Source organism: Protopterus annectens, chromosome 17.part0 (assembly GCF_019279795.1).
Source record: "Protopterus annectens isolate FY-2018-M chromosome 17.part0, PAN1.0, whole genome shotgun sequence".
Classification (NCBI taxonomy): domain Eukaryota; kingdom Metazoa; phylum Chordata; order Ceratodontiformes; family Protopteridae; genus Protopterus; species Protopterus annectens.
This window is the reverse complement of record NC_056751.1, coordinates 540,698,597-540,717,998: the sequence shown is the minus strand read 5'-3', so window position 1 is coordinate 540,717,998 and position 19,402 is coordinate 540,698,597. Positions and strand designations below refer to the sequence as shown.

The window sequence follows — 19,402 nt, the reverse complement described above, 5'->3', positions numbered from 1 at the left end:
ACTGGGACAGCCCGCTTCACTGCCCCAAGCAGTTGATGTGGTTCTGGACATTGCTGGTGAGGACTCCTTGGACAGCCCCCCCAAGGAAGCACCTTGCAAGCATTCGTGTAAGAGGAGGCACATAGACTCCCCCGTGTCTTTGACTGAAGACACTGACTTGGAGGAAGGGGAAGGCTCCCCAAGATCACCCCCTGAGGATGTCTCCTTCGGAGACATCATGGAAATGTTACGGATTAGAGGTGGGTGGTCTGCCCCAAAGTCTTCCTTGGACGAGTCAGTGTTCTTGGAGGCATTTGAAGCGGGCCCGTCTACCACTTGGGTGTCCCCTCCTGCCGACCCCCTGGCGGACCTTATTACCACCAGGGCGTGGAAGGAACCGGACACCGTGGAGCCAATCCCTAAGAGGCCCGACAGGATTCTTAGCCCCCCTGCTGACCATGCCCACTGGAGCAAGGGACCCCCTGTAGATGCCATGTTGTCAGCAGCAGCCACTAAGAGGGAACTCACCCAGGAGAGTCCCTCAATCCATCCCCCGAGCAAGGAGTCTCGGATGATGGACCGTTTGGGGAAGCGAATGTTTAGTTCAGCGACCTTCTCAGTGAGGGCGCTCAACTATTTGGCACACGTCATAAGATCGCGCTGCATCCTAATCAAGGAATATGCTGCATCCCCTCCAGAGTCCATGTCGGAGGAGGACAAACTTATGCACTCCACCCGTATGGCCACTCTTCGTTCTGTGACTAACACCTCTATGCAGTTACTTTCCCACGCTACCGAGGGAGCCGCTAGAGCTGCGGGAGTGGGCCTAGTCACAAGACGGCAGGCCTGGCTCCGCCACTGCGATTTTACGGAGCCCTTCAAGGCGTCTTTCGCGAACGCCCCCTTTGACGGTTCTGCCCTTTTTGGCAAGACGGTTCGCGATACCTTGGTTCAGAGCGAGAAGGACGGGAAGACGCTGTCTGCCATTGGAGTTCGCTTCTCTGTGCCCCATAGGTCCTACTCTAGGAACCAAAAGGGCCAGAAGAAGATGTGGTTCCGAAAGTCGCAGCATTCCCAACCCGCTCCGGACAACCAGTCCTTCCGCGGCAGAGGAGGACAGGGTGGACGCCACCCTAGGGGCAGAGGGGCTCCCAGGAATTTTGGGTCCAGGGAACCTTTCTCTGAACGGCCCACGCAGCAACCCTGAGGGGTTGCCTGACTGCTCCACTCTGGAGGCAGTCGGGGGACGTTTCTCGGAGCACATAGCGGCATGGGAGTCCATTACATCGGACCGCTGGGTACTCCGGATTATATCCAGAGGTTACAAGATCCCCTTTCTTCATCTCTCAAAGTTAAAAGTCCTCCCCGATGTTCCACCCGATCAGAGGGAGGCCGCTTCAGCGGAAATTGGCCATCTGCTGAGGAAAACAGCCATCCAGCCTGTCCCCCCAGATCGGATCAGGGTTCTACTCCAGGTTCTTTTTAGTGCCAAAAAAGACGGGGGACCTAAGACCCATCCTAGACCTGTCCCTGTTGAACCTGTCAGTTCCCAAAGAGAAGTTCCAGATGGTCACTTTACAGTCCATCCTCCCCCTTCTAGGGGAGAATCACTGGATGTGCTCTATAGACCTCAAGGACGCGTACTACCACATTCGGATGGACAGATGATCCAGGAGGTTTCTTCGCTTCCAGCTGGGAGCCAGTCACTACCAGTTCAGGGTCCTTCCCTTTGGTCTCACCACAGCCCCCAGGGTGTTCACCAAAGTGTTAGCAGTGGTTGCGGCCCACTTGAGGCTTCAGGGGGTGCAGGTCTTTCCATGCCTAGACGACTGGCTTCTCACCGCCCCAACAAGGCATCTACTCTCTTTGGCAAGAGACTCCTTCCTTCGTCTAGCTCCCAAGCTAGGCATCACAGTAAACATGGAGAAGTCCAACCCTGTCCCTACTCAAGCAATAGAATTTATAGGAGCCAGGTTAGACACGAGAAATTTAAGAGCCTTTCTCACAACCGACAGGGTTCGGAATCTCCGACTCCAGGTGCGGGCCATCCTTCACTCCAGCTCAACACCTAGGGAATTGATCCTGAGGGTGCTAGGGTCTATGGCGGCCGCGATTACTCTTCTTCCGCACGCCCGCTTGAACATGCGGGTGCTTCAATGGACACTTCAGGTGCAATGGTCATTTCTCTCCCTCCCCCTGTATCATCCCATTGCAATCAGCAAGGCTTGCAAGCGGTCTCTCTTGTGGTGGCTCCATTCTCCAGACCTCCACAGGGGCCGCCCCTTTTGTGCATCTCCCCCTCGCCACGGTGACCACGGATGCTTTCCGCCTTGGGTGGGGGGGGCATTTTGCGGGCCGGCGTGGAGCGATTCAGAGACCTCCCTGCATATCAATGTTCTGGAAATTAGGGCGGTTCTCTTGGCGTTGCAAGCACTTCAGGCCCTCCTTCCCCTGGGAACAATTGCGATTCAATCAGACAACATGTCGGTGGTCTGGTACATCAACAAACAGGGGGGAACCAGGTTTTACCCTTTATGTCGAGAAGCCATGAGAGTGTGGGAATGGGCGATCTCCACCAACCGCTTTCTCATCGCAACGCATATTCCGGGTCGGACCAACATCCTAGCGGACAAGCTCAGTCGCACCATTCTCTCCCCGTATGAGTGGTCTTTCAATTCTCAAGTAGTGAAATGTATCTTCGCACAGTGGGGGACTCCCTGTTGCGATCTCTTTGCTTCTCCTTTAAACGCCAAGTGCGACAGTTTTTTCGCTCTAATCCCCCCTCCAGGGGATTCTCCGAGAGACGCTCTGGTGCATGCTTGGCCTCCCTGTCTTCTTTACGCATACCCCCCTCTACCTCTGATGCTACAAGTACTTCAGAAAGCCTCTCGGTTGGGGTGCAGAATATCCTCATTGCCCTGTTCTGGCCTCGACAGATCTGGTTCCCTTACCTAAGATCTCATTCAGTGAATCCACCTTGGATTCTAGATCCCATTCCGGATCTGATATCACACCCGTCGAACCTGCCGACTCCGAACCTGGACAACCTGAAGTTGACTGCTTGGCTGCTCCAGTTCCACTCCTAATCCGGACTCCCGGTATCTCGTCCCCAGTTAAGGCAATTTTGGTAGCGGCCCACAAGCCCTCTACCAGAAAAATTTACTGCAGTAAATGGAAGCATTTCTCCATTTGGGCAGAGCGGCAAGGCCTAGATCCTTTCACGGTTCCCCTTCCTTTGGTTCTAGATTTCCTTACTACTTTCTTTAATGATGGCGCCAGTAGTTCCACGGTCAAAGTTCAGCTGGCGGCCATATCTCATTACCATATTGGACACGATTCAGGGTCTCTTATATCGGCTAAGTTATGCAAAACCTTCCTAAAAGGCACCTTTTTGCTCAGACCCCTGTCAAAGAAACGGTTCCCCCGTGGGATCTTTCCTTGGTACTTCAGGCCTTGACCGCTCTCCCCTTCAAACCTGCGGCCACAGTCGATCTTAAATACTTGTCCTTTAAGACTGCTTTTTTGGTAGCCATTACTTCTAAGAGAGTTTCAGAGCTTCAGGCCCTGTCCATGAAACCGCCTTATTTGATTTTTCATCTGGACCGGGTGTACCTCAGGATCAATCCCTCCTTTCTTCCTAAAGTAGCTTCGGAGGCTAACATTAATCAGTCCATCAACCTCCCTGTTTTCTTCCCTAAGTATCAAAACAAAGGCGAATATAAGCTGCATTCCTTGGATGTTCACAGGCAGCTTTGTATAGGCAATCAGACCAGTTGTTCATTTCTTTTGCCAAATTCAATCTGGGTAAACCAATTTCCAAAGTTTCTTTGTCACGCTGGATTTCTCAGTGTATTCTGTTGGCATACCAAGCCTCTGGGAGGCCTGCACCAGAGGGAGTCCATGCTCATTCGACCCGGTCTGTCTCTACTTCAGCAGCCTTTAAGTCGAGGGTTCCTCTGGATGACATTTGTTCAGCAGCCACTTGGGCTTCATCTCATACCTTTATTACTCATTACAAGCTGGATGTCACTTCTAGAGGTAGAGCATCCTTTGGCTCCGCGGTGCTCCGGAATATCCTTCCATGATGGCCACTCAAGATTCAGGTAGCTGGGGACTCTGTCCCACAGATTGCTGACAAATGAATTCTCCTACTTCAGATTTAGAAGTTATGTACTTACCATAATGTTCCATCTGAGTAGGTGGATTCATTTGTCTGCAACCATCCCGCCCTCCTATCCCCCTGGCCTTGTCAGTTTCCAGCATAGGGTGTGTTACCCTTTGGTTAGGGTAGTTGGTGCAGGGCAAACTCGATCTGAGGTCATGTAGGGAGAGCAGGGCATTATGGGTGAGGGAAGGGAGCTAGGAGCTCGGATCCATAGCTGGATAAACTATGCCGGTTCGGATCCGATATCGGATCCATACCCACAGGTTGCAGACAAATGAATCCACCTACTCAGATGGAACGTTATGGTAAGTACATAACTTCTAATTTCCCTCAGGACCAGCCCCTCCTTCTTACCTAAAGTCACCTCTAAGTCCAACATTAATCAATTGTTTTTCCCGAATTATCAAAACAAAGGTGAATACAAATTACACTCTTTGGACGTGCACAGACAATTGAGGTTCTATTTACACAGGACTGCTGATCATAGGAAATCTGAGCAACTCCTTTTATCCTTTGCTAAACCCTTTCTGGGTAAACTGGTGTCAAAAGCTACATTGTCCAGATGGATTTCACACTGTATACTTCTTGCATATAAGAGTTCTGGCCGACCGGAGCATGTCTGAGTTCACGCCCATTCTCCTCGATCGATTTCCACTTCTGCTGCCTTTTGGTCAAGGGTGTCCTTGGATGACATTTGTTCAGCAGCCACTTGGGCTTCATCCCATACCCTTATTACCCATTACAAGCTGGATATAATTTCCAGAGGAAGGATGCCCTTTGGTTCTACGGTGCTCCAGAATATTCTTCAATGAGGACCTCCCAAGTTTTTAGGTAGCTGGGAACTCTGTCCCACAGGTTGATGAACAAATGAAGTTAACTACTTCAGATAAAGAAGTTATGTACTTACCATAATGTTCCATCTGAGTAGGTAACTTCATTTGCCAGCAACCAACCCCCCTCCGCCCCCCCTAATCTGTAGTTCGTCCCTTTTTAGGACCTTTGTGTTCTCTGTACCAGATGACATTGGGTTAGGATGTTTAGTTGATCCTTGATTGTAATATTCTATAATGCTAAGCAAACTCGATCTGAGGACAGAGAAGGATGGCAGGGGGTTATAGGTAAGGGGGAGGAGCTTGGAGCTCGGATCTTAGCTGAATAAAGCTGCCGGCTTGGATCCGATTTGGATCCGATACTCACAGGTTGCTGACAAATGAAGTTACCTACTCAGATGGAATGTTATGGTAAGTACATAACTTCTTTATCGTGCTTAATAAAACCTTTTCTCTACTTGTTTGACAATGTGTCAGCATCCTTCTTGGATCTCAAGTCTACAAGCTCCTCAAAGAACATTCCTGTCCCTCATCTGCAATCTATTCAGATGACCCCTAATTACAATCTGAGACATCTTAAACACTCTGGTGTACTTCTTCAATGTCACAGAATCAGATTTCATTGTACCAAACATGCCTTGTACGTCCTAGTCCCCAAACTCTAGGAATCCCTCCCTATTAATGTTAAAGACCTTACTTTGTACCCCTCATTTTGTGCTATCCTTAAAGATCATCTCAAGTGCGAGTCAAATTGGAAATGCTTTCCCACTTTACATGTAAACTAATCTGTCACTCATCCCTTTACTAGCTGCACTCCTTTGTCTTCCTCACATTATTTATCAACACTAATATGTGAAAGCTCTTCCAAATTGTATATAGTCAAGTTCTGTGTGACCTTACCTCAAGTTTTCTATCATTTATACTGTGTGATCTATCCCTTCTGTGTTACTCTTCCTTCATCTTCGTCCCTCCTTTCTCTAAAACCCCCTTCCTATCGCCCCTTATACCATGTACTTTATTATAACTGTTATTGTTTTATTGCTATCTTCAAAGAACGTGTTGTCTGCATTCATAATACTTTTATCGTGCTTGTCTACTGTCATTTATATTTGTCCAGGCTGAGACTGAAATAAGTCCATTTGGATCAGTACTCTGTCCCGGTTACCAAATTGAATAAATAAATTTGATCCATGAAAGTTTCTAAAACGACATATAATGATGAGAGGAAGGTGGGATGTCGTGTGCTTATATGCCTGCTCTAATTTGGAGACTAGAGTAGATAGTAGGTTAATTCTTATCCTTAAGCTATAGAAGAGACTATGGAGTAGGTAGATTTGACACCATATGTGTGGGAGTAAGGAAGGGTTTGGCTAGATATAATATTAGGAGTAACTCACATTCCAAACTGCTGTCTTCAAAACTTTGAAAGTAATGTGTTTAGACCTGTATTTGAAATCCATTATCTATACTGTGGATGTATGTGTTTCATGTTTTCAGGCCCAGTGACAACTGTGGAAAAGTCTCCATATTTGTCAATGGACATATTACTTCTAGGCAGATCCACAGGGACTCACAGATGAACTCCCTGAACTACAAATCACTCTAGTTAGGATTAACAACTAGCTTGTTACAGAATGCCTTCCTTGTTCCCAGATGATCATGTAAGAGTCCTCAGTGTTGTAAATGAACTCCCTGTTAGCAAGAACTCTCTTATCTTGGTAACTTTTATTACCCTTCAATAAACTAAGACAGCTATACCTCCTATGTAAGATATGCCCAAAAATTCCTAGAGTTAATAAACACAAACCTGAGATTATTCTTAGAAATATGGCCACCTCTTGCCCTACACCTCTGGTGTCTCCTTCCCCAGTGAAGTCTGTCTTTAAACTTGTGACCTTCTCCTTTAAACTCCCAAAAGCTCCTACTGCAAACCCCACTGAATTTAAGGGCTACAAACATGCCAGCCTCAGCCTATTATGTGAGGAAATATTCTAATTTACTTATGACTGCACCTCCCCAGATTTTAATAGAACAGGATTCAGTAATACATTCTATACCCATTTATAAAAATGTATAGTGATAGAAGTGCCTAAAAGAACCACATATGATGGGAAATCCAAAAAATAAACTGCCATGGTAGTCATTCACTGAACATAAACTATACAACAAAAGAAATGCACTCCTTATATAGTAAATTCAAAACATGTTTTCACAAGGATAATATTAAAAGCAGTACAAAAAAAAAACAAATATAAGAATGAAGAACACTATCAGAGCCTCTAAAGGAGTCCTCGACATCATATTGGTCTCTGAAGCCAAAGTTAATTATAAATCCTTCTTTAGGTATGTCAGAAAACTATAAAAAATACATTGATCAGAAGTTATTCATGCGGCATCCTATTCTGACCCAAGTGACATTACCAAAATACTTGTGAACACATGTGGTGCCAACGTCACACATCTACTCAAACTCCCAGTATATCTGAATCCCTTACTTCCTTTAATTATGTCTAATGTCTATTTGCTGAAAATGCTAACCAAGACCAAAAATATTTCCTCCATAATAATATACCTAGTTGATTAACTGTGTTACACATGTCCTTACAGACACATTCCTTAAACAGTTTAACTTAAGTTTAGTTACTGGTTTTCTCTGATCCTGACAGTTGACAGCAGTAGCGATGCCCCTCCATAATGGTGACCTCACTACTGACCTTGTTAATTACAGACCTGTCAGCTTTAAAAGCTTCATCTGCAACGTCATGGAGCATATTATAGCTGACCCCATAAACTGTGATATCAAGTAACTTGTTAGACCTGACCCTCAACAATTTGTTTTTCTGAAAGGTAGATCCTATCTATTTAATCTGGTAAATTGCATCAAGAATTATGTAGGTTGTGGATAACAGTGCATCTTGACTTAAAGCCTTTAACAATTCTCCCAAGACTGGCCATCTGACCCCTCATAGCCATGCCCTGGTCCCAACAGAGCAATAAATAACACATAAAGAAATGTGTAGTGGTGTAGATTCCAAGGGTGAACATATATAGTGTCCAGAGAGGAAAGTGCAGTTCAAAGTTAAATAATCCATCCCAGTAAATTTTAATTGCAGTATGTTAATGTGTTAAACAGAATGTTGGCTAGCACAAGTAACTTGGAGTTAATGAAGGTAAGTATTTATATACCATAGCTCCATATTTATAGTGGAACTATAGGCTGTTTACACTAGAACTGTATATTTTTTATCTAAGGGTATTTCTTCACCTTCATTATAGAATAGAGTGTTCATTTGTTTTCTTTACTTGTGTATTGCTTTTTTGCTTTTGTTTACTGGGGATGTTTGACTGGGCACAAGTCCCATTTTCAGCGGAGGCCCAGGGAAAAAATGCTCCATTTTATAGAATGAGTAGAAGGTAGTTATACAAGATTTACATAATAAATAAATATACATACATACACAGATTAGTAATGACATGTCAATCAAAAATAATAAATGTACATACATAAAATAGTAACTAAACATGCATAGAATTGTAGTGATATAACAATTAATGAAAACATAGTTAAATAAAGAATACGGTAAAATATTTGCTAATGTCATACAGAATCATCTGAAAATAGATATTGAGTAGAAGACAGTGAAGTAATTATAGCCTTTTATTCTAAGAAAATGTTGGCACTTTGGCTCATTTTTTATTTAATAAATATGATAACATTTCCCGGATGTGCATTAGTAATGATTTATTTCATTGCTTTTCTTTTGCAGGATGCTACCGATGTGAAAAAGATGAATATTTTGATCATGTGCGAAATCGCTGTACTCCTTGTGGTGAGCATAATTTTTAAATACTGTGTGAATTAATACAGATTCACTTATAAACCTTGAAACTTACTGAAACACTACATTTTAAAAGTAGTAACGAATACATCATATATTACTGTTCCAGTCTGATTTCTTTTCCAAGTATGAGTAAATCTTACACTGTCATTCAAAGCAATTTCAGATACAATACAAAATAGCTGCACGGCTATGGTAAGCATTCACTCTAAAAACAAGTTACATGTGCCTTTTCTTGTTTGCTGTTTCATGTTAAAAATAAAACACCATCTATCACATGTAACAGAAAAAGATGTGTTTATTGCACCCCTGTATTAAGGAATACATAACATCCTTACATTGTGGTTGGTATAAGGTAGATTGCTGGAAACTAAATGCTCTGAGTTTGCTTTTTGCCTCCTTTGACTTTCTCAGAAAGTGTAAAACAAACAACAAGTGGATGAATTGCTGCAGCACAAAACGAAACAACCAAGCCAATGAAAAAACGTTTATTTCTCTAGCGCCTCGGCCACAGTAAGCTTTCAAGGAGTACCCCATCATACATAAAAAACAGTTTAAATAGTAACAGTTAATTGAACCATAAAACAATAAAACAATCAACCAATTACTTAATAAAATTCAATCAAATAACACTTCTCCAGCAGCAGTCTGTAGTCAGACCTTTAGGTAACAAAGTACTATATTTCAAAATAAAAATTGTTTCTTTCTTTAAAAGTAACTTTTCGACAACGGTAACATCAAGTTCATCAACAGCTACCTGTTGCAAAATAGTAGCTTGAAGACTATCGCTTTGGCCACCATGATGTTCACAAAAATGTTGAGCTAAAGGGCTCTCTAACTTGCTAATTCTAATATCTCTTAAATGTTCAAGTAACCTAACCTTAAACATTCTCTTAGTTTGCCCAATATAAAACTTGTTACATCCACATTTAATTGCATAAACAACCCTATGTGTTCTACAATTATATATCCCATTAGGAATAAAACTAATGTTATTAATATAAGGAAAAAAATTTTTTATAAAAGGACAACCATTACACTTCCCACATGAAGACATACCTACCTTAGCTATTTGATAATATATTTTCAACCCAGGTCTGACGAATTTAGTATGTACAACCATATCTTTGATATTTCTACCTCTTTTATAAGAAAACACTAACTTATTTGTCATTAGGTTATCCAATTCACCAAAGTTTTTTAAAAATCCCCCAAAATGTGATATACAATTTTTGATACTGTTACTACAAACATTATAAGTAGAAACTAAGAAAAAATTCTTATCATAATTATTAATACTATTACCAATATAAGTATTGCCCCTATCTTTATAGGTATTTCTAACATTATATCTCAGTCTAATTACCTGTTCAATGTCAGTGTCAAGTAATTTAGCATCATAATACCTTTTCAAAAACATACTTTTAGTCTGTTGTATTTCATTAAAAAATATTTCATTATCATTACATAAATGGGAAATTCTCAAAAATTCACCATATGGTAGAGCTTGAATGGTATGTTTAGGGTGACAACTAGTACCCATCAAAAAGTCATGTGGCATAACAAATTTCCTATGAATACTTGTAACCACAGGTTTACCAATGATACCTGATAATTTAATATCTAAAAAATTAACTGTCTGCCCATATTGTAATCCATCAAAAGTAATATTAAATCTATTGTGTTGAATTTCCTGTACAAAATTATTTACAAAATTTATGCCATCTTCACACAAAAAAATTAGATCATCAATGTATCTATAATAAAATTTCACATATTTAAGTACAAATGAATTATTATAAATGCATTCCTGTTCCAACATTCCCATGAAGATATTGGCATACATGGGTGCAAATGGAGCACCCATTGCAGTGCCTTGTATCTGATGAAAGATCTGTTTATCAAAACAAAAATAATTATTTTCCAAGCAAAACATAACCAAATCCATCACATAATGTGTAAACGGACAATCTCCCATGCACTTATATAATGCTTCCAAACCAAATTTATGTTTAATGTTAGTATAAAGACTCTGTACATCTAATGTGATCCAATACATTTTTTCTTTCCATATGACTTGTTTTATTTTTTTCAAAAAATCAAAGGAGTCTTGTATATACGAAGGAAGACGAATGGCTTCCTTCAATAATACCTGATGTAAAATAACTCCCAGGTTATGCAAAAAGTATTTGCTAGCTGAAACTATTGGTCTACCTGGTGGAGTATTAAAGTTTTTGTGAATCTTGGGTAGACAATAAAAGTAAGCTAAGCCTGTATCAACAATTGTAAGCTTCTTCTTAACATCAGTTTCATTCCAATAACCTAATCTCGAACCTCTCTGTATAAGACATACATACCTATCCTTAGCTTGTTCAATAACATCCCTTTGAACTATACAATAAACAGATTCATCTTTTAATAAATCTAAACACATGTTCAAATATTGCATATAGTGCATAATAACTATTTTATTACCCTTATCAGAAGGCTTTATAACCAAATCTCTCTGCTTAGAAAATTTTACCAATTCCAACCATTCCTGTTTAGAAAGATTATATTCCACCTGCTTTTTATCAAAATTTTTTAACAATGAATCTATTTCAAATTCAACCATAGCATGACATTTTTTAATGCCTTCATGGGAGAAAGGAGGCATAAAGTTGCTTTTAGTACTCAAGAAGTATATATGGCACAATATGAATTAAAATCACTAAAACAAGATACAAAAGAATCATTGGTATCAGAATCTGTTGTACTACTTTCAGTAGTACATGTGTTATTAAACACATTTTCCACAGCTTTTTCCACAGGTAAGTGATGAAAATAATACCATAAATGCAACTTCCTAACATATCTAAACAATTCTACTTTACATTCATATAGTTTAGGCAATACAGTCGGCACAAATTTTAATCCACAATTCAGTGAAGAAAAGATTTTATCAGTAACAAAACAGCCAGATAAATTCACCACATTATTATATTGGGAGCAAATGTCAGTACCATTTAGTTCTTTTATTGTCCCGCCACTGGCGTTGAGGCCCCCCTCTGTAGTACTCATGTTCAGCATAACTTCTTTTTTGTTGTTTACCATAATCGCATGATGGCCGAAAATGCTCCGGAAAAAAACGTTCATCAGCCAGGGATGGCAAGGCTGGAAAATCATTAGCACCTATGTCATTATGCTGTCTATCTTGCAAATAACCCGGTACATCAGCACTAGATGTGCTAACAACTCTGTCTCTCTCCTCGCTAGGAACGTTAGGAGGGCGGGCTATGGAACGTGAACGTTGATTGGGTCTGTGCAAATAAACACTTCCTCTCTCAAAATCATGGAGGTCTTTTTGAATTTTGTACATCTTCTGTTCAATAACTTTCTTTTCTTGCACATTAACTTTATCCTGAATGTCTCGTAAACAGGACTCAAGTCTCGATCTGTCCAATACTGTTGCTAAATTGTTACAAACCATATTAATGTCTTTTTTAAGGTTGAGTAATTTAATATTATCTCTCTCAACCAAAATTTTTATCCATTCTCTAGAACACTGATGCGCTGCACATTCCCATTTTTGTTGAAACGCCTTATCAGTAGAACATGCGATGTTAAATGGTTCAGAGGGTAATTTAACAGCTTTTAACCCTCTTGGAATAATGTCCAGATCTAAGTATCTCTGCAAGCTATTATAGTTGTAAAATGTAGCCATTTCGTTATTCATTAGGTTAGTTAGTTTAGAAATCATAGTTTTTACCTCCGTCGGGAAATCCATGGAGCGTTTTCCAATGTTAGCAAAAGGATTATTAACTCGTTTACTACGTGTTTCAGCCAGGAAACGCTCCCATACTGGAGTATCCACACCACCATCAGTACCTGTAATCCTTTCGGATCGATCCGTAACACGGTCAGAATTAATGTTAAGGAAGCCATCAATAGTCCGTTGAGAGGTACCGCCACTATCCTCTCTCAAAATGCGTGGAATATTCAAAGCTGGATCACTGGCCATAAGAGATGTAGAACCAAATAAAACAAACAACAAGTGGATGAATTGCTGCAGCACAAAACGAAACAACCAAGCCAATGAAAAAACGTTTATTTCTCTAGCACCTCGGCCACAGTAAGCCTTCAAGGAGTACCCCATCATACACAAAAAACAGTTTAAATAGTAACAGTTAATTGAACCATAAAACAATCAACCAATTACTTAATAAAATTCAATCAAATAACACTTCTCCAGCAGCAGTCTGTATTCAGACCTTTAGGTAACAAAGTACTATATTTCAAAATAAAAATTGTTTCTTTCTTTAAAAGTAACTTTTCGACAACGGTAACATCAAGTTCATCAACAGCTACCTGTTGCAAAATAGTAGCTTGAAGACTATCGCTTTGGCCACCATGATGTTCACAAAAATGTTGGGCTAAAGGGCTCTCTAACTTGCTAATTCTAATATCTCTTAAATGTTCAAGAACCTAACCTTAAACATTCTCTTAGTTTGCCCAATATAAAACTTGTTACATCCACATTTAATTGCATAAACAACCCTATGTGTTCTACAATTATATATCCCATTAGGAATAAAACTAATGTTATTGATATAAGGAAAAAAGGAAACCAGGAATGGTTGGAATTGGTAAAATTCTCTAAGCAGAGAGATTTGGTTATAAAGCCTTCTGATAAGGGCAATAAAATAGTTATTATGCACTATATGCAATATTTGAACATGTGTTTAGATTTATTAAAAGATGAATCTGTTTATTGTATAGTTCAAAGGGATGTTATTGAACAAGCTAAGGATAGGTATGTATGTATAATACAGAGAGGTTTGAGATTAGGTTATTGGACTGAAACTGACGTTAAGAAGAAGCTTACAATTGTTGATACAGGCTTAGCTTACTTTTATTGTCTACCCAAGATTCACAAAAACTTTAATACTCCACCAGGTAGACCAATAGTTTCAGCTAGCAAATACTTTTTGCATAACCTGGGAGTTATTTTACATCAGGTATTATTGAAGGAAGCCATTCGTCTTCCTTCGTATATACAAGACTCCTTTGATTTTTTGAAAAAAATAAAACAAGTCATATGGAAAGAAAAAATGTATTGGATCACATTAGATGTACAGAGTCTTTATACTAACATTAAACATAAGTTTGGTTTGGAAGCATTATATAAGTGCATGGGAGATTATCCGTTTACACATTATGTGATGGATTTGGTTAAATTTTGCTTGAAAAATAATTATTTTTGTTTTGATAATCAGATCTTTCATCAGATACAAGGCACTGCAATGGGTGCTCCATTTGCACCCGTGTATGCCAATATCTTCATGGGAATGGTGGAACAGGAATGCATTTATAATAATTCATTTGTACGTAAATATGTGAAATTTTATTATAGATACATTGATGATCTAATTTTTTTGTGTGAAGATGGCATAAATTTTGTAAATAATTTTGTACAGGAAATTCAGCACAATAGATTTAATATTACTTTTGATGGATTACAATATGGGCAGATAGATATTAAATTATCAGGTATCATTGGTAAACCTGTGGTTACAAGTATTCATAGGAAATTTGGTATGCCACATAACTTTTTGATGGGTACTAGTTGTCACCCTAAACATACCATTCAAGCTCTACCATATGGTGAATTTTTGAGAATTTCCCATTTATGTAATGATAATGAAATATTTTTGAATGAAATACAACAGACTAAAAGTATGTTTTTGAAAAGGTATTATGATGCTAAATTACTTGACACTGACATTGGACAGGTAATTAGATTGAGATATAATGTTAGAAATACCTATAAAGATAGGGGCAATACTTATATTGATAATAGTATTAATAATTATGATAAGAATTTTTTCTTAGTTTCTACTTATAATGTTTGTAGTAACAGTATCAAAAATTGTATATCGCATTTTTTGGGATTTTTAAAGAACTTTGGTGAACTGGATAACCTAATGACAAATAGGTTAGTGTGTTCTTATAAAAGAGGTAGAAATATCAAATATATGGTTGTACATACTAAATTCGTCAGACCTGGGTTGAAAATATATTATGAAATAGCTAATGTAGGTATGTCTTCATGTGGGAAGTGTAATGGTTGTCCTTTTATAAAAAAAAAAAATTTCCTTATATTAATAACATTAGTTTTATTCCTAATGGGATATATAATTGTAGAACACATAGGGTTGTTTATGCAATTAAATGTGGATGTAACAAGTTTTATATTGGGCAAACTAAGAGAATGTTTAAGGTTAGGTTACTTGAACATTTAAGAGATATTAGAATTAACAAGTCAGAGAGCCCTTTAGCCCAACATTTTAGTGAATATCATGGTGGCCAAAGCGATAGTCTTCAAGCTACTATTTTGCAACAGGTAGCTGTTGATGAACTTGATGTTACCGTTGTCGAAAAATTACTTTTAAAGAAAGAAACAATTTTTATTTTGAAATATAATACTTTGTTACCTAAAGGTCTGAATACAGACTGCTGCTGGAGAAGTGTTATTTGATTGAATTTTATTAAGTAATTGGTTGATTGTTTTATTGTTTTATGGTTCAATTAACTGTTACTATTTAAACTGTTTCTCAGAAAGTGTGTCTAAAAAGTATTAAAACTCTAGCTTCCAGGCAGTTGGTTGAAGAAGTTTCAGGTTGGGGTATAGCAATCAACCCTTGTCTAGTGTAAGTCCATTGTGTGAGGAATCTTGTGGTAATTACCCATGGCCATTTTTAAAAGAAGGGAGAACCATTGATATGAAGTTGTTCAATCTCGCCGTTCATTCTTCACTGATGGGTTCGGAGCCGATCCTCTGCTCCGACACAGCTGACTAGCAAGCTCAGAGTTTTCCAGTAGCTCGAGACCCAACCCCTTATCCCACAATGCACTGCTGGAATTACCCCAGATCTAGTTTGCCGTGGCATGGCTCTCTTGGTTTCCAGCGTTGCTCGAGACTATCATGGGAATTTTCATCTTTCAGCAAGTTTTTCCATTGCATTTTTATATCTTTCTACTATTATATTTACATAGTATTACCTAGTTTAGTAGATTTTTCTGTTTTTCCCCTTTTCCCAGTAAATCTCTAGCGATTGCCTTCGGCCTTCTTACAGCTGTTAGATTAGAGTTGCCCCTTTTGGGCTTTTTGATATTAGATTACTCTTGTTGCTAGTTGTCTTTTTGGGCTGTTTGTGCTGTCTTTTTGCATTGCTGTTGTAGTGAATTAGATTACTCTTTTCTGAGTTAAAGTATCGTATATAGTTAAATAGTGTTTTTTGATCTTGTGAATTTTTTTTTCAGGTAGTTAGTTGCTATGTCTGAAGAAAGGGAAAAGCATCCTAAGTCTGGGTTCAAAAAGTGCCCAGACTGCGGACAAAAGATGTCCGTTATGGATGTCCATGTGCAGTGTGTGTACTGTTTGGGTGAGGTGCACCTGCATGAGTCATGTAGTATCTGCCACTTCTTTTCTACCCGAGTGCTTGCAGGAAGGAAGAGGAAGTTAATTGACAGGGGTATTATTAAACACCCTTTCTCAGAGGCATTGTCTGACCCGGATGGGGCCAGCAAATCATCCAAATCTTCCTCAGAATCCAGGACAAAGAAAGGGAAGAAGTCGGAAAGTGTTGTGACTTGGGCTCCACTGACTTCGGAGCCGACGGTCTGTTCTTTTCGAACTCGGGACACTGCTTTGGAACCGGTTGCCAAAAAACCTCCCTCTCTACTTCTCCATTCGGCTCCATCTATTCACTCCTCCAGGTCTTCGGTCAGCCTGTCCAATCTGGATATGGATAAAAGCACCAGGCCTAGCTAAATTGCTGTCAACTCAGACCCAACCGTCGGAGCCAAAGACCATTACTCCTGAATTGTCTGCTCCTCCTCCGAGCCATACCAGACCTTTGGAGCCAGAGGAGGTCGACCTGATAATTGCGGATTCCTTGGAGCAGACACCTGCTCCAGTGTCATCTGCTCCATCTGCTCGGACATTCTCGGCACCGACCAGGGACTCTAGGAGCCGACACTCTCCGGTCGGGTCTGGGGAGGATAGTCACACCGACTTGTCTGTGCCGACTCTTCCTCTCGGGGCTTCAGCTCGGGTGAACTCGGCTCCTACCTCTGGCTCGGAGCCCACGGCCTCGGTGTGGGAAGGGGGTCACGGCTCCAACTGATCTGTCGACTCCTTCTCATTAGAGCTGTGGTGCATTCAAAGCCATGTGGCGAGTGTGGTCTCCCAAGACGTATCTCCAGGTCTGGTCTCTTCCTCCCCTAAAGTGCCTGTGTCAGTTTGTTTCCTCCGGTCATCCCAAGTGTAGAGACCCAGAGCCTCAGGTAGTCCCACAGGGTGCTCCCTGCTCTTCTGAGACCTTTCCAGAAGTTCCCCCTGAAGATGTCTCCAGGAAGAGATTATGCAAGAGGAGGTACTTGGACTCCCCACAGGAGTCTGTAACAGCAGACACCAACTTGGATGAATCAGAAGGGTCCCCTACATCCCCCTCTGAGGACATCTTTTTTTGCAGAGATTCTTGAAATTCTTAGGCAGAGGGGGGATTGTCAGTCCAAGAGCCATACTGAGGATGAGTCGGTTCTCAGCCTTTCACCTCTCGGGTGTCTCTGCCCTACGATGAGCTTATGGATCTGGTCTCTTGTAGGGTGTGGGAGTCACCAAAATCTATGGAACCTGTCCCTAGGAGGCCTAATAAGTATATTTCTGCCCCCTTAGATAAGTCCTTTTTGACCAAGGGAGTCCCTGTTGATGCCATGGTGGTGGTGGCAGCCACCAAAAAGGAAATGTCTGAGACTTCCTCGTCTATCCATCCTCCTAACAGAATCCAGGATCATGGCTAGATATGGGAAACACCTGTTTAGTTCAGCGACTTTCTCACTCAGATCACTGAACTACTTGACCCATTTTACCAGACTGCAGAGAGATCTCCTTAAGGAGTTGGAAGATGCTCTTCAGGGTGCTGTAGCTATGAGTGTATCCGACAAAGTTGCTACCCAGCTTGCTACCCTTAATTCAATAGTTAATTCATCAATGCATCTCGTATCTTATGCAGCTGATGGTTCAAGTAGAGCTGCAGGTACAGGAATTGCTCTTCTTAGGCATGCCTGGATGCGACTCTGTTCCTTCACGGAACCCTTCAAGTCTTCCTTTACGAATACCCCGATTGACGGCTCATCCTTGTTTGGGACAAATATGAAGGAGACTTTGACCAGGTGTGAACAAGATGGAAAGACTCTGTCTGCCGTCGGAGTCCGTTTTTCCACCCGCACTCGACCGTTTCCTAAAGGTCAGAGGGGAAGAAAGATATAGTTCCAGAAAGCTCAAGGAGCCTTTCAAGGCACACATGGAGAGCCCCCCCTCCAGAGGCAGTGGAGGGAGTTACAATGGAAGATGCCGCCCTCGCAGCAGAGGGGGTCAGCAACAACAGGGTGACAGAGATCACTTCTCTGGTCAGTCCTACCAGTGCTCCTGAAGGGAAGCCCGGCTGTCCTACTCTGGAGACAGTCGGGGGTCGTTTGTCATTGTACCCAGAAGCCTGGCTAGATATAATAAATGACAATTGGGTACAAAGTATCATTTCCAGAGGGTATTTCATACCGTTCTCCACCCAGCCCCTTCCCGTCAAAAAAATCCCGGACGTTCCACCCAGTCACAGGGAACAAGCAACAATAGAGGTACGCCGATTGCTAGAAAAAAAGTCATCCAGCCAGTCCCGGCAGACCAAACAGGATTCAGAACTTACTCAAGATTCTTTTTGGTTCCAAAGAAAACAGGGGACTGGAAACCCATTTTGGATCTCAGCAGACTCAACCAATTTGTGAGGAAAGAGAAGTTCCGAATGGTCACGCTAAAGTCCATACTTCCCTTTTTAGGGAAAGACAATTGGATGTGCTCAAGCGATCTCAAGGATGCGTACTGCCACATAAAGATGGCTAGACCATCCAGGGATCACCTGCATTTCTGGCTGGGAGCCAATCATGATCAATTCCGAGCTCTGCCCTTTGGTCTCACTACAGCCCCCAGAGTGTTCACCAAGTACATGGCAGTAGTCACAGCTCACCTGAGGCGTCTAGGATTCCAGGTGTTTCCGTGCTCGGATGATTGGCTCCTTACCTCCACCACCAGGCATCAACTTGTTCAAGCGAGACAGGCTACTCTGACACACTGCAATCGGCTAGGCATTACAGTCAACTTCAAAAAGTCTGCCTTGTTGCCATCGCAGCATATCATTTTTATATGGAAAGAATTAGACATGTGGACCACCACTCTTCGTCTTCCACCAGAAAGGGTTTGTATTCTTCGCCAACACACCAAGGTCCTGGTATCAAAGAACAGAGCACCAGCTGCAGATGTATTGAAAGTACTAGGATTGATGGCAGCAGCAATCTTGGCAATCCCGTTAGCAAGGATGCATATGAGGATCCTTCAATGGCTCCTATTCACGCAATGGTCTTACCAAGAACTTCCAATGAATCACACAATCCTGATAACGAATTCCTGCAAGAAGGATCTTCAGTGGTGGTTGACGTCTCTTCATGTCACAATAGGATGTCCCTTCATGCTACCCCCTCCAGTTGCCACTGTG

At 41.2% G+C, this 19,402-nt stretch overlaps 1 protein-coding gene across 1 annotated transcript in view; it reads left to right on the top strand.

The window, feature by feature from the left end:
- LOC122791455 (mucin-6-like) overlaps nt 1-19,402 on the top strand; it is a 1,068,266-nt gene that overhangs the window by 1,035,481 nt on the left and 13,383 nt on the right. The window contains exon 27 of the mRNA XM_044059200.1: nt 8,742-8,804. Within this exon, the coding sequence (XP_043915135.1) occupies nt 8,742-8,804 (63 nt within the window). The remainder of the gene's footprint in view (nt 1-8,741; nt 8,805-19,402) is intronic.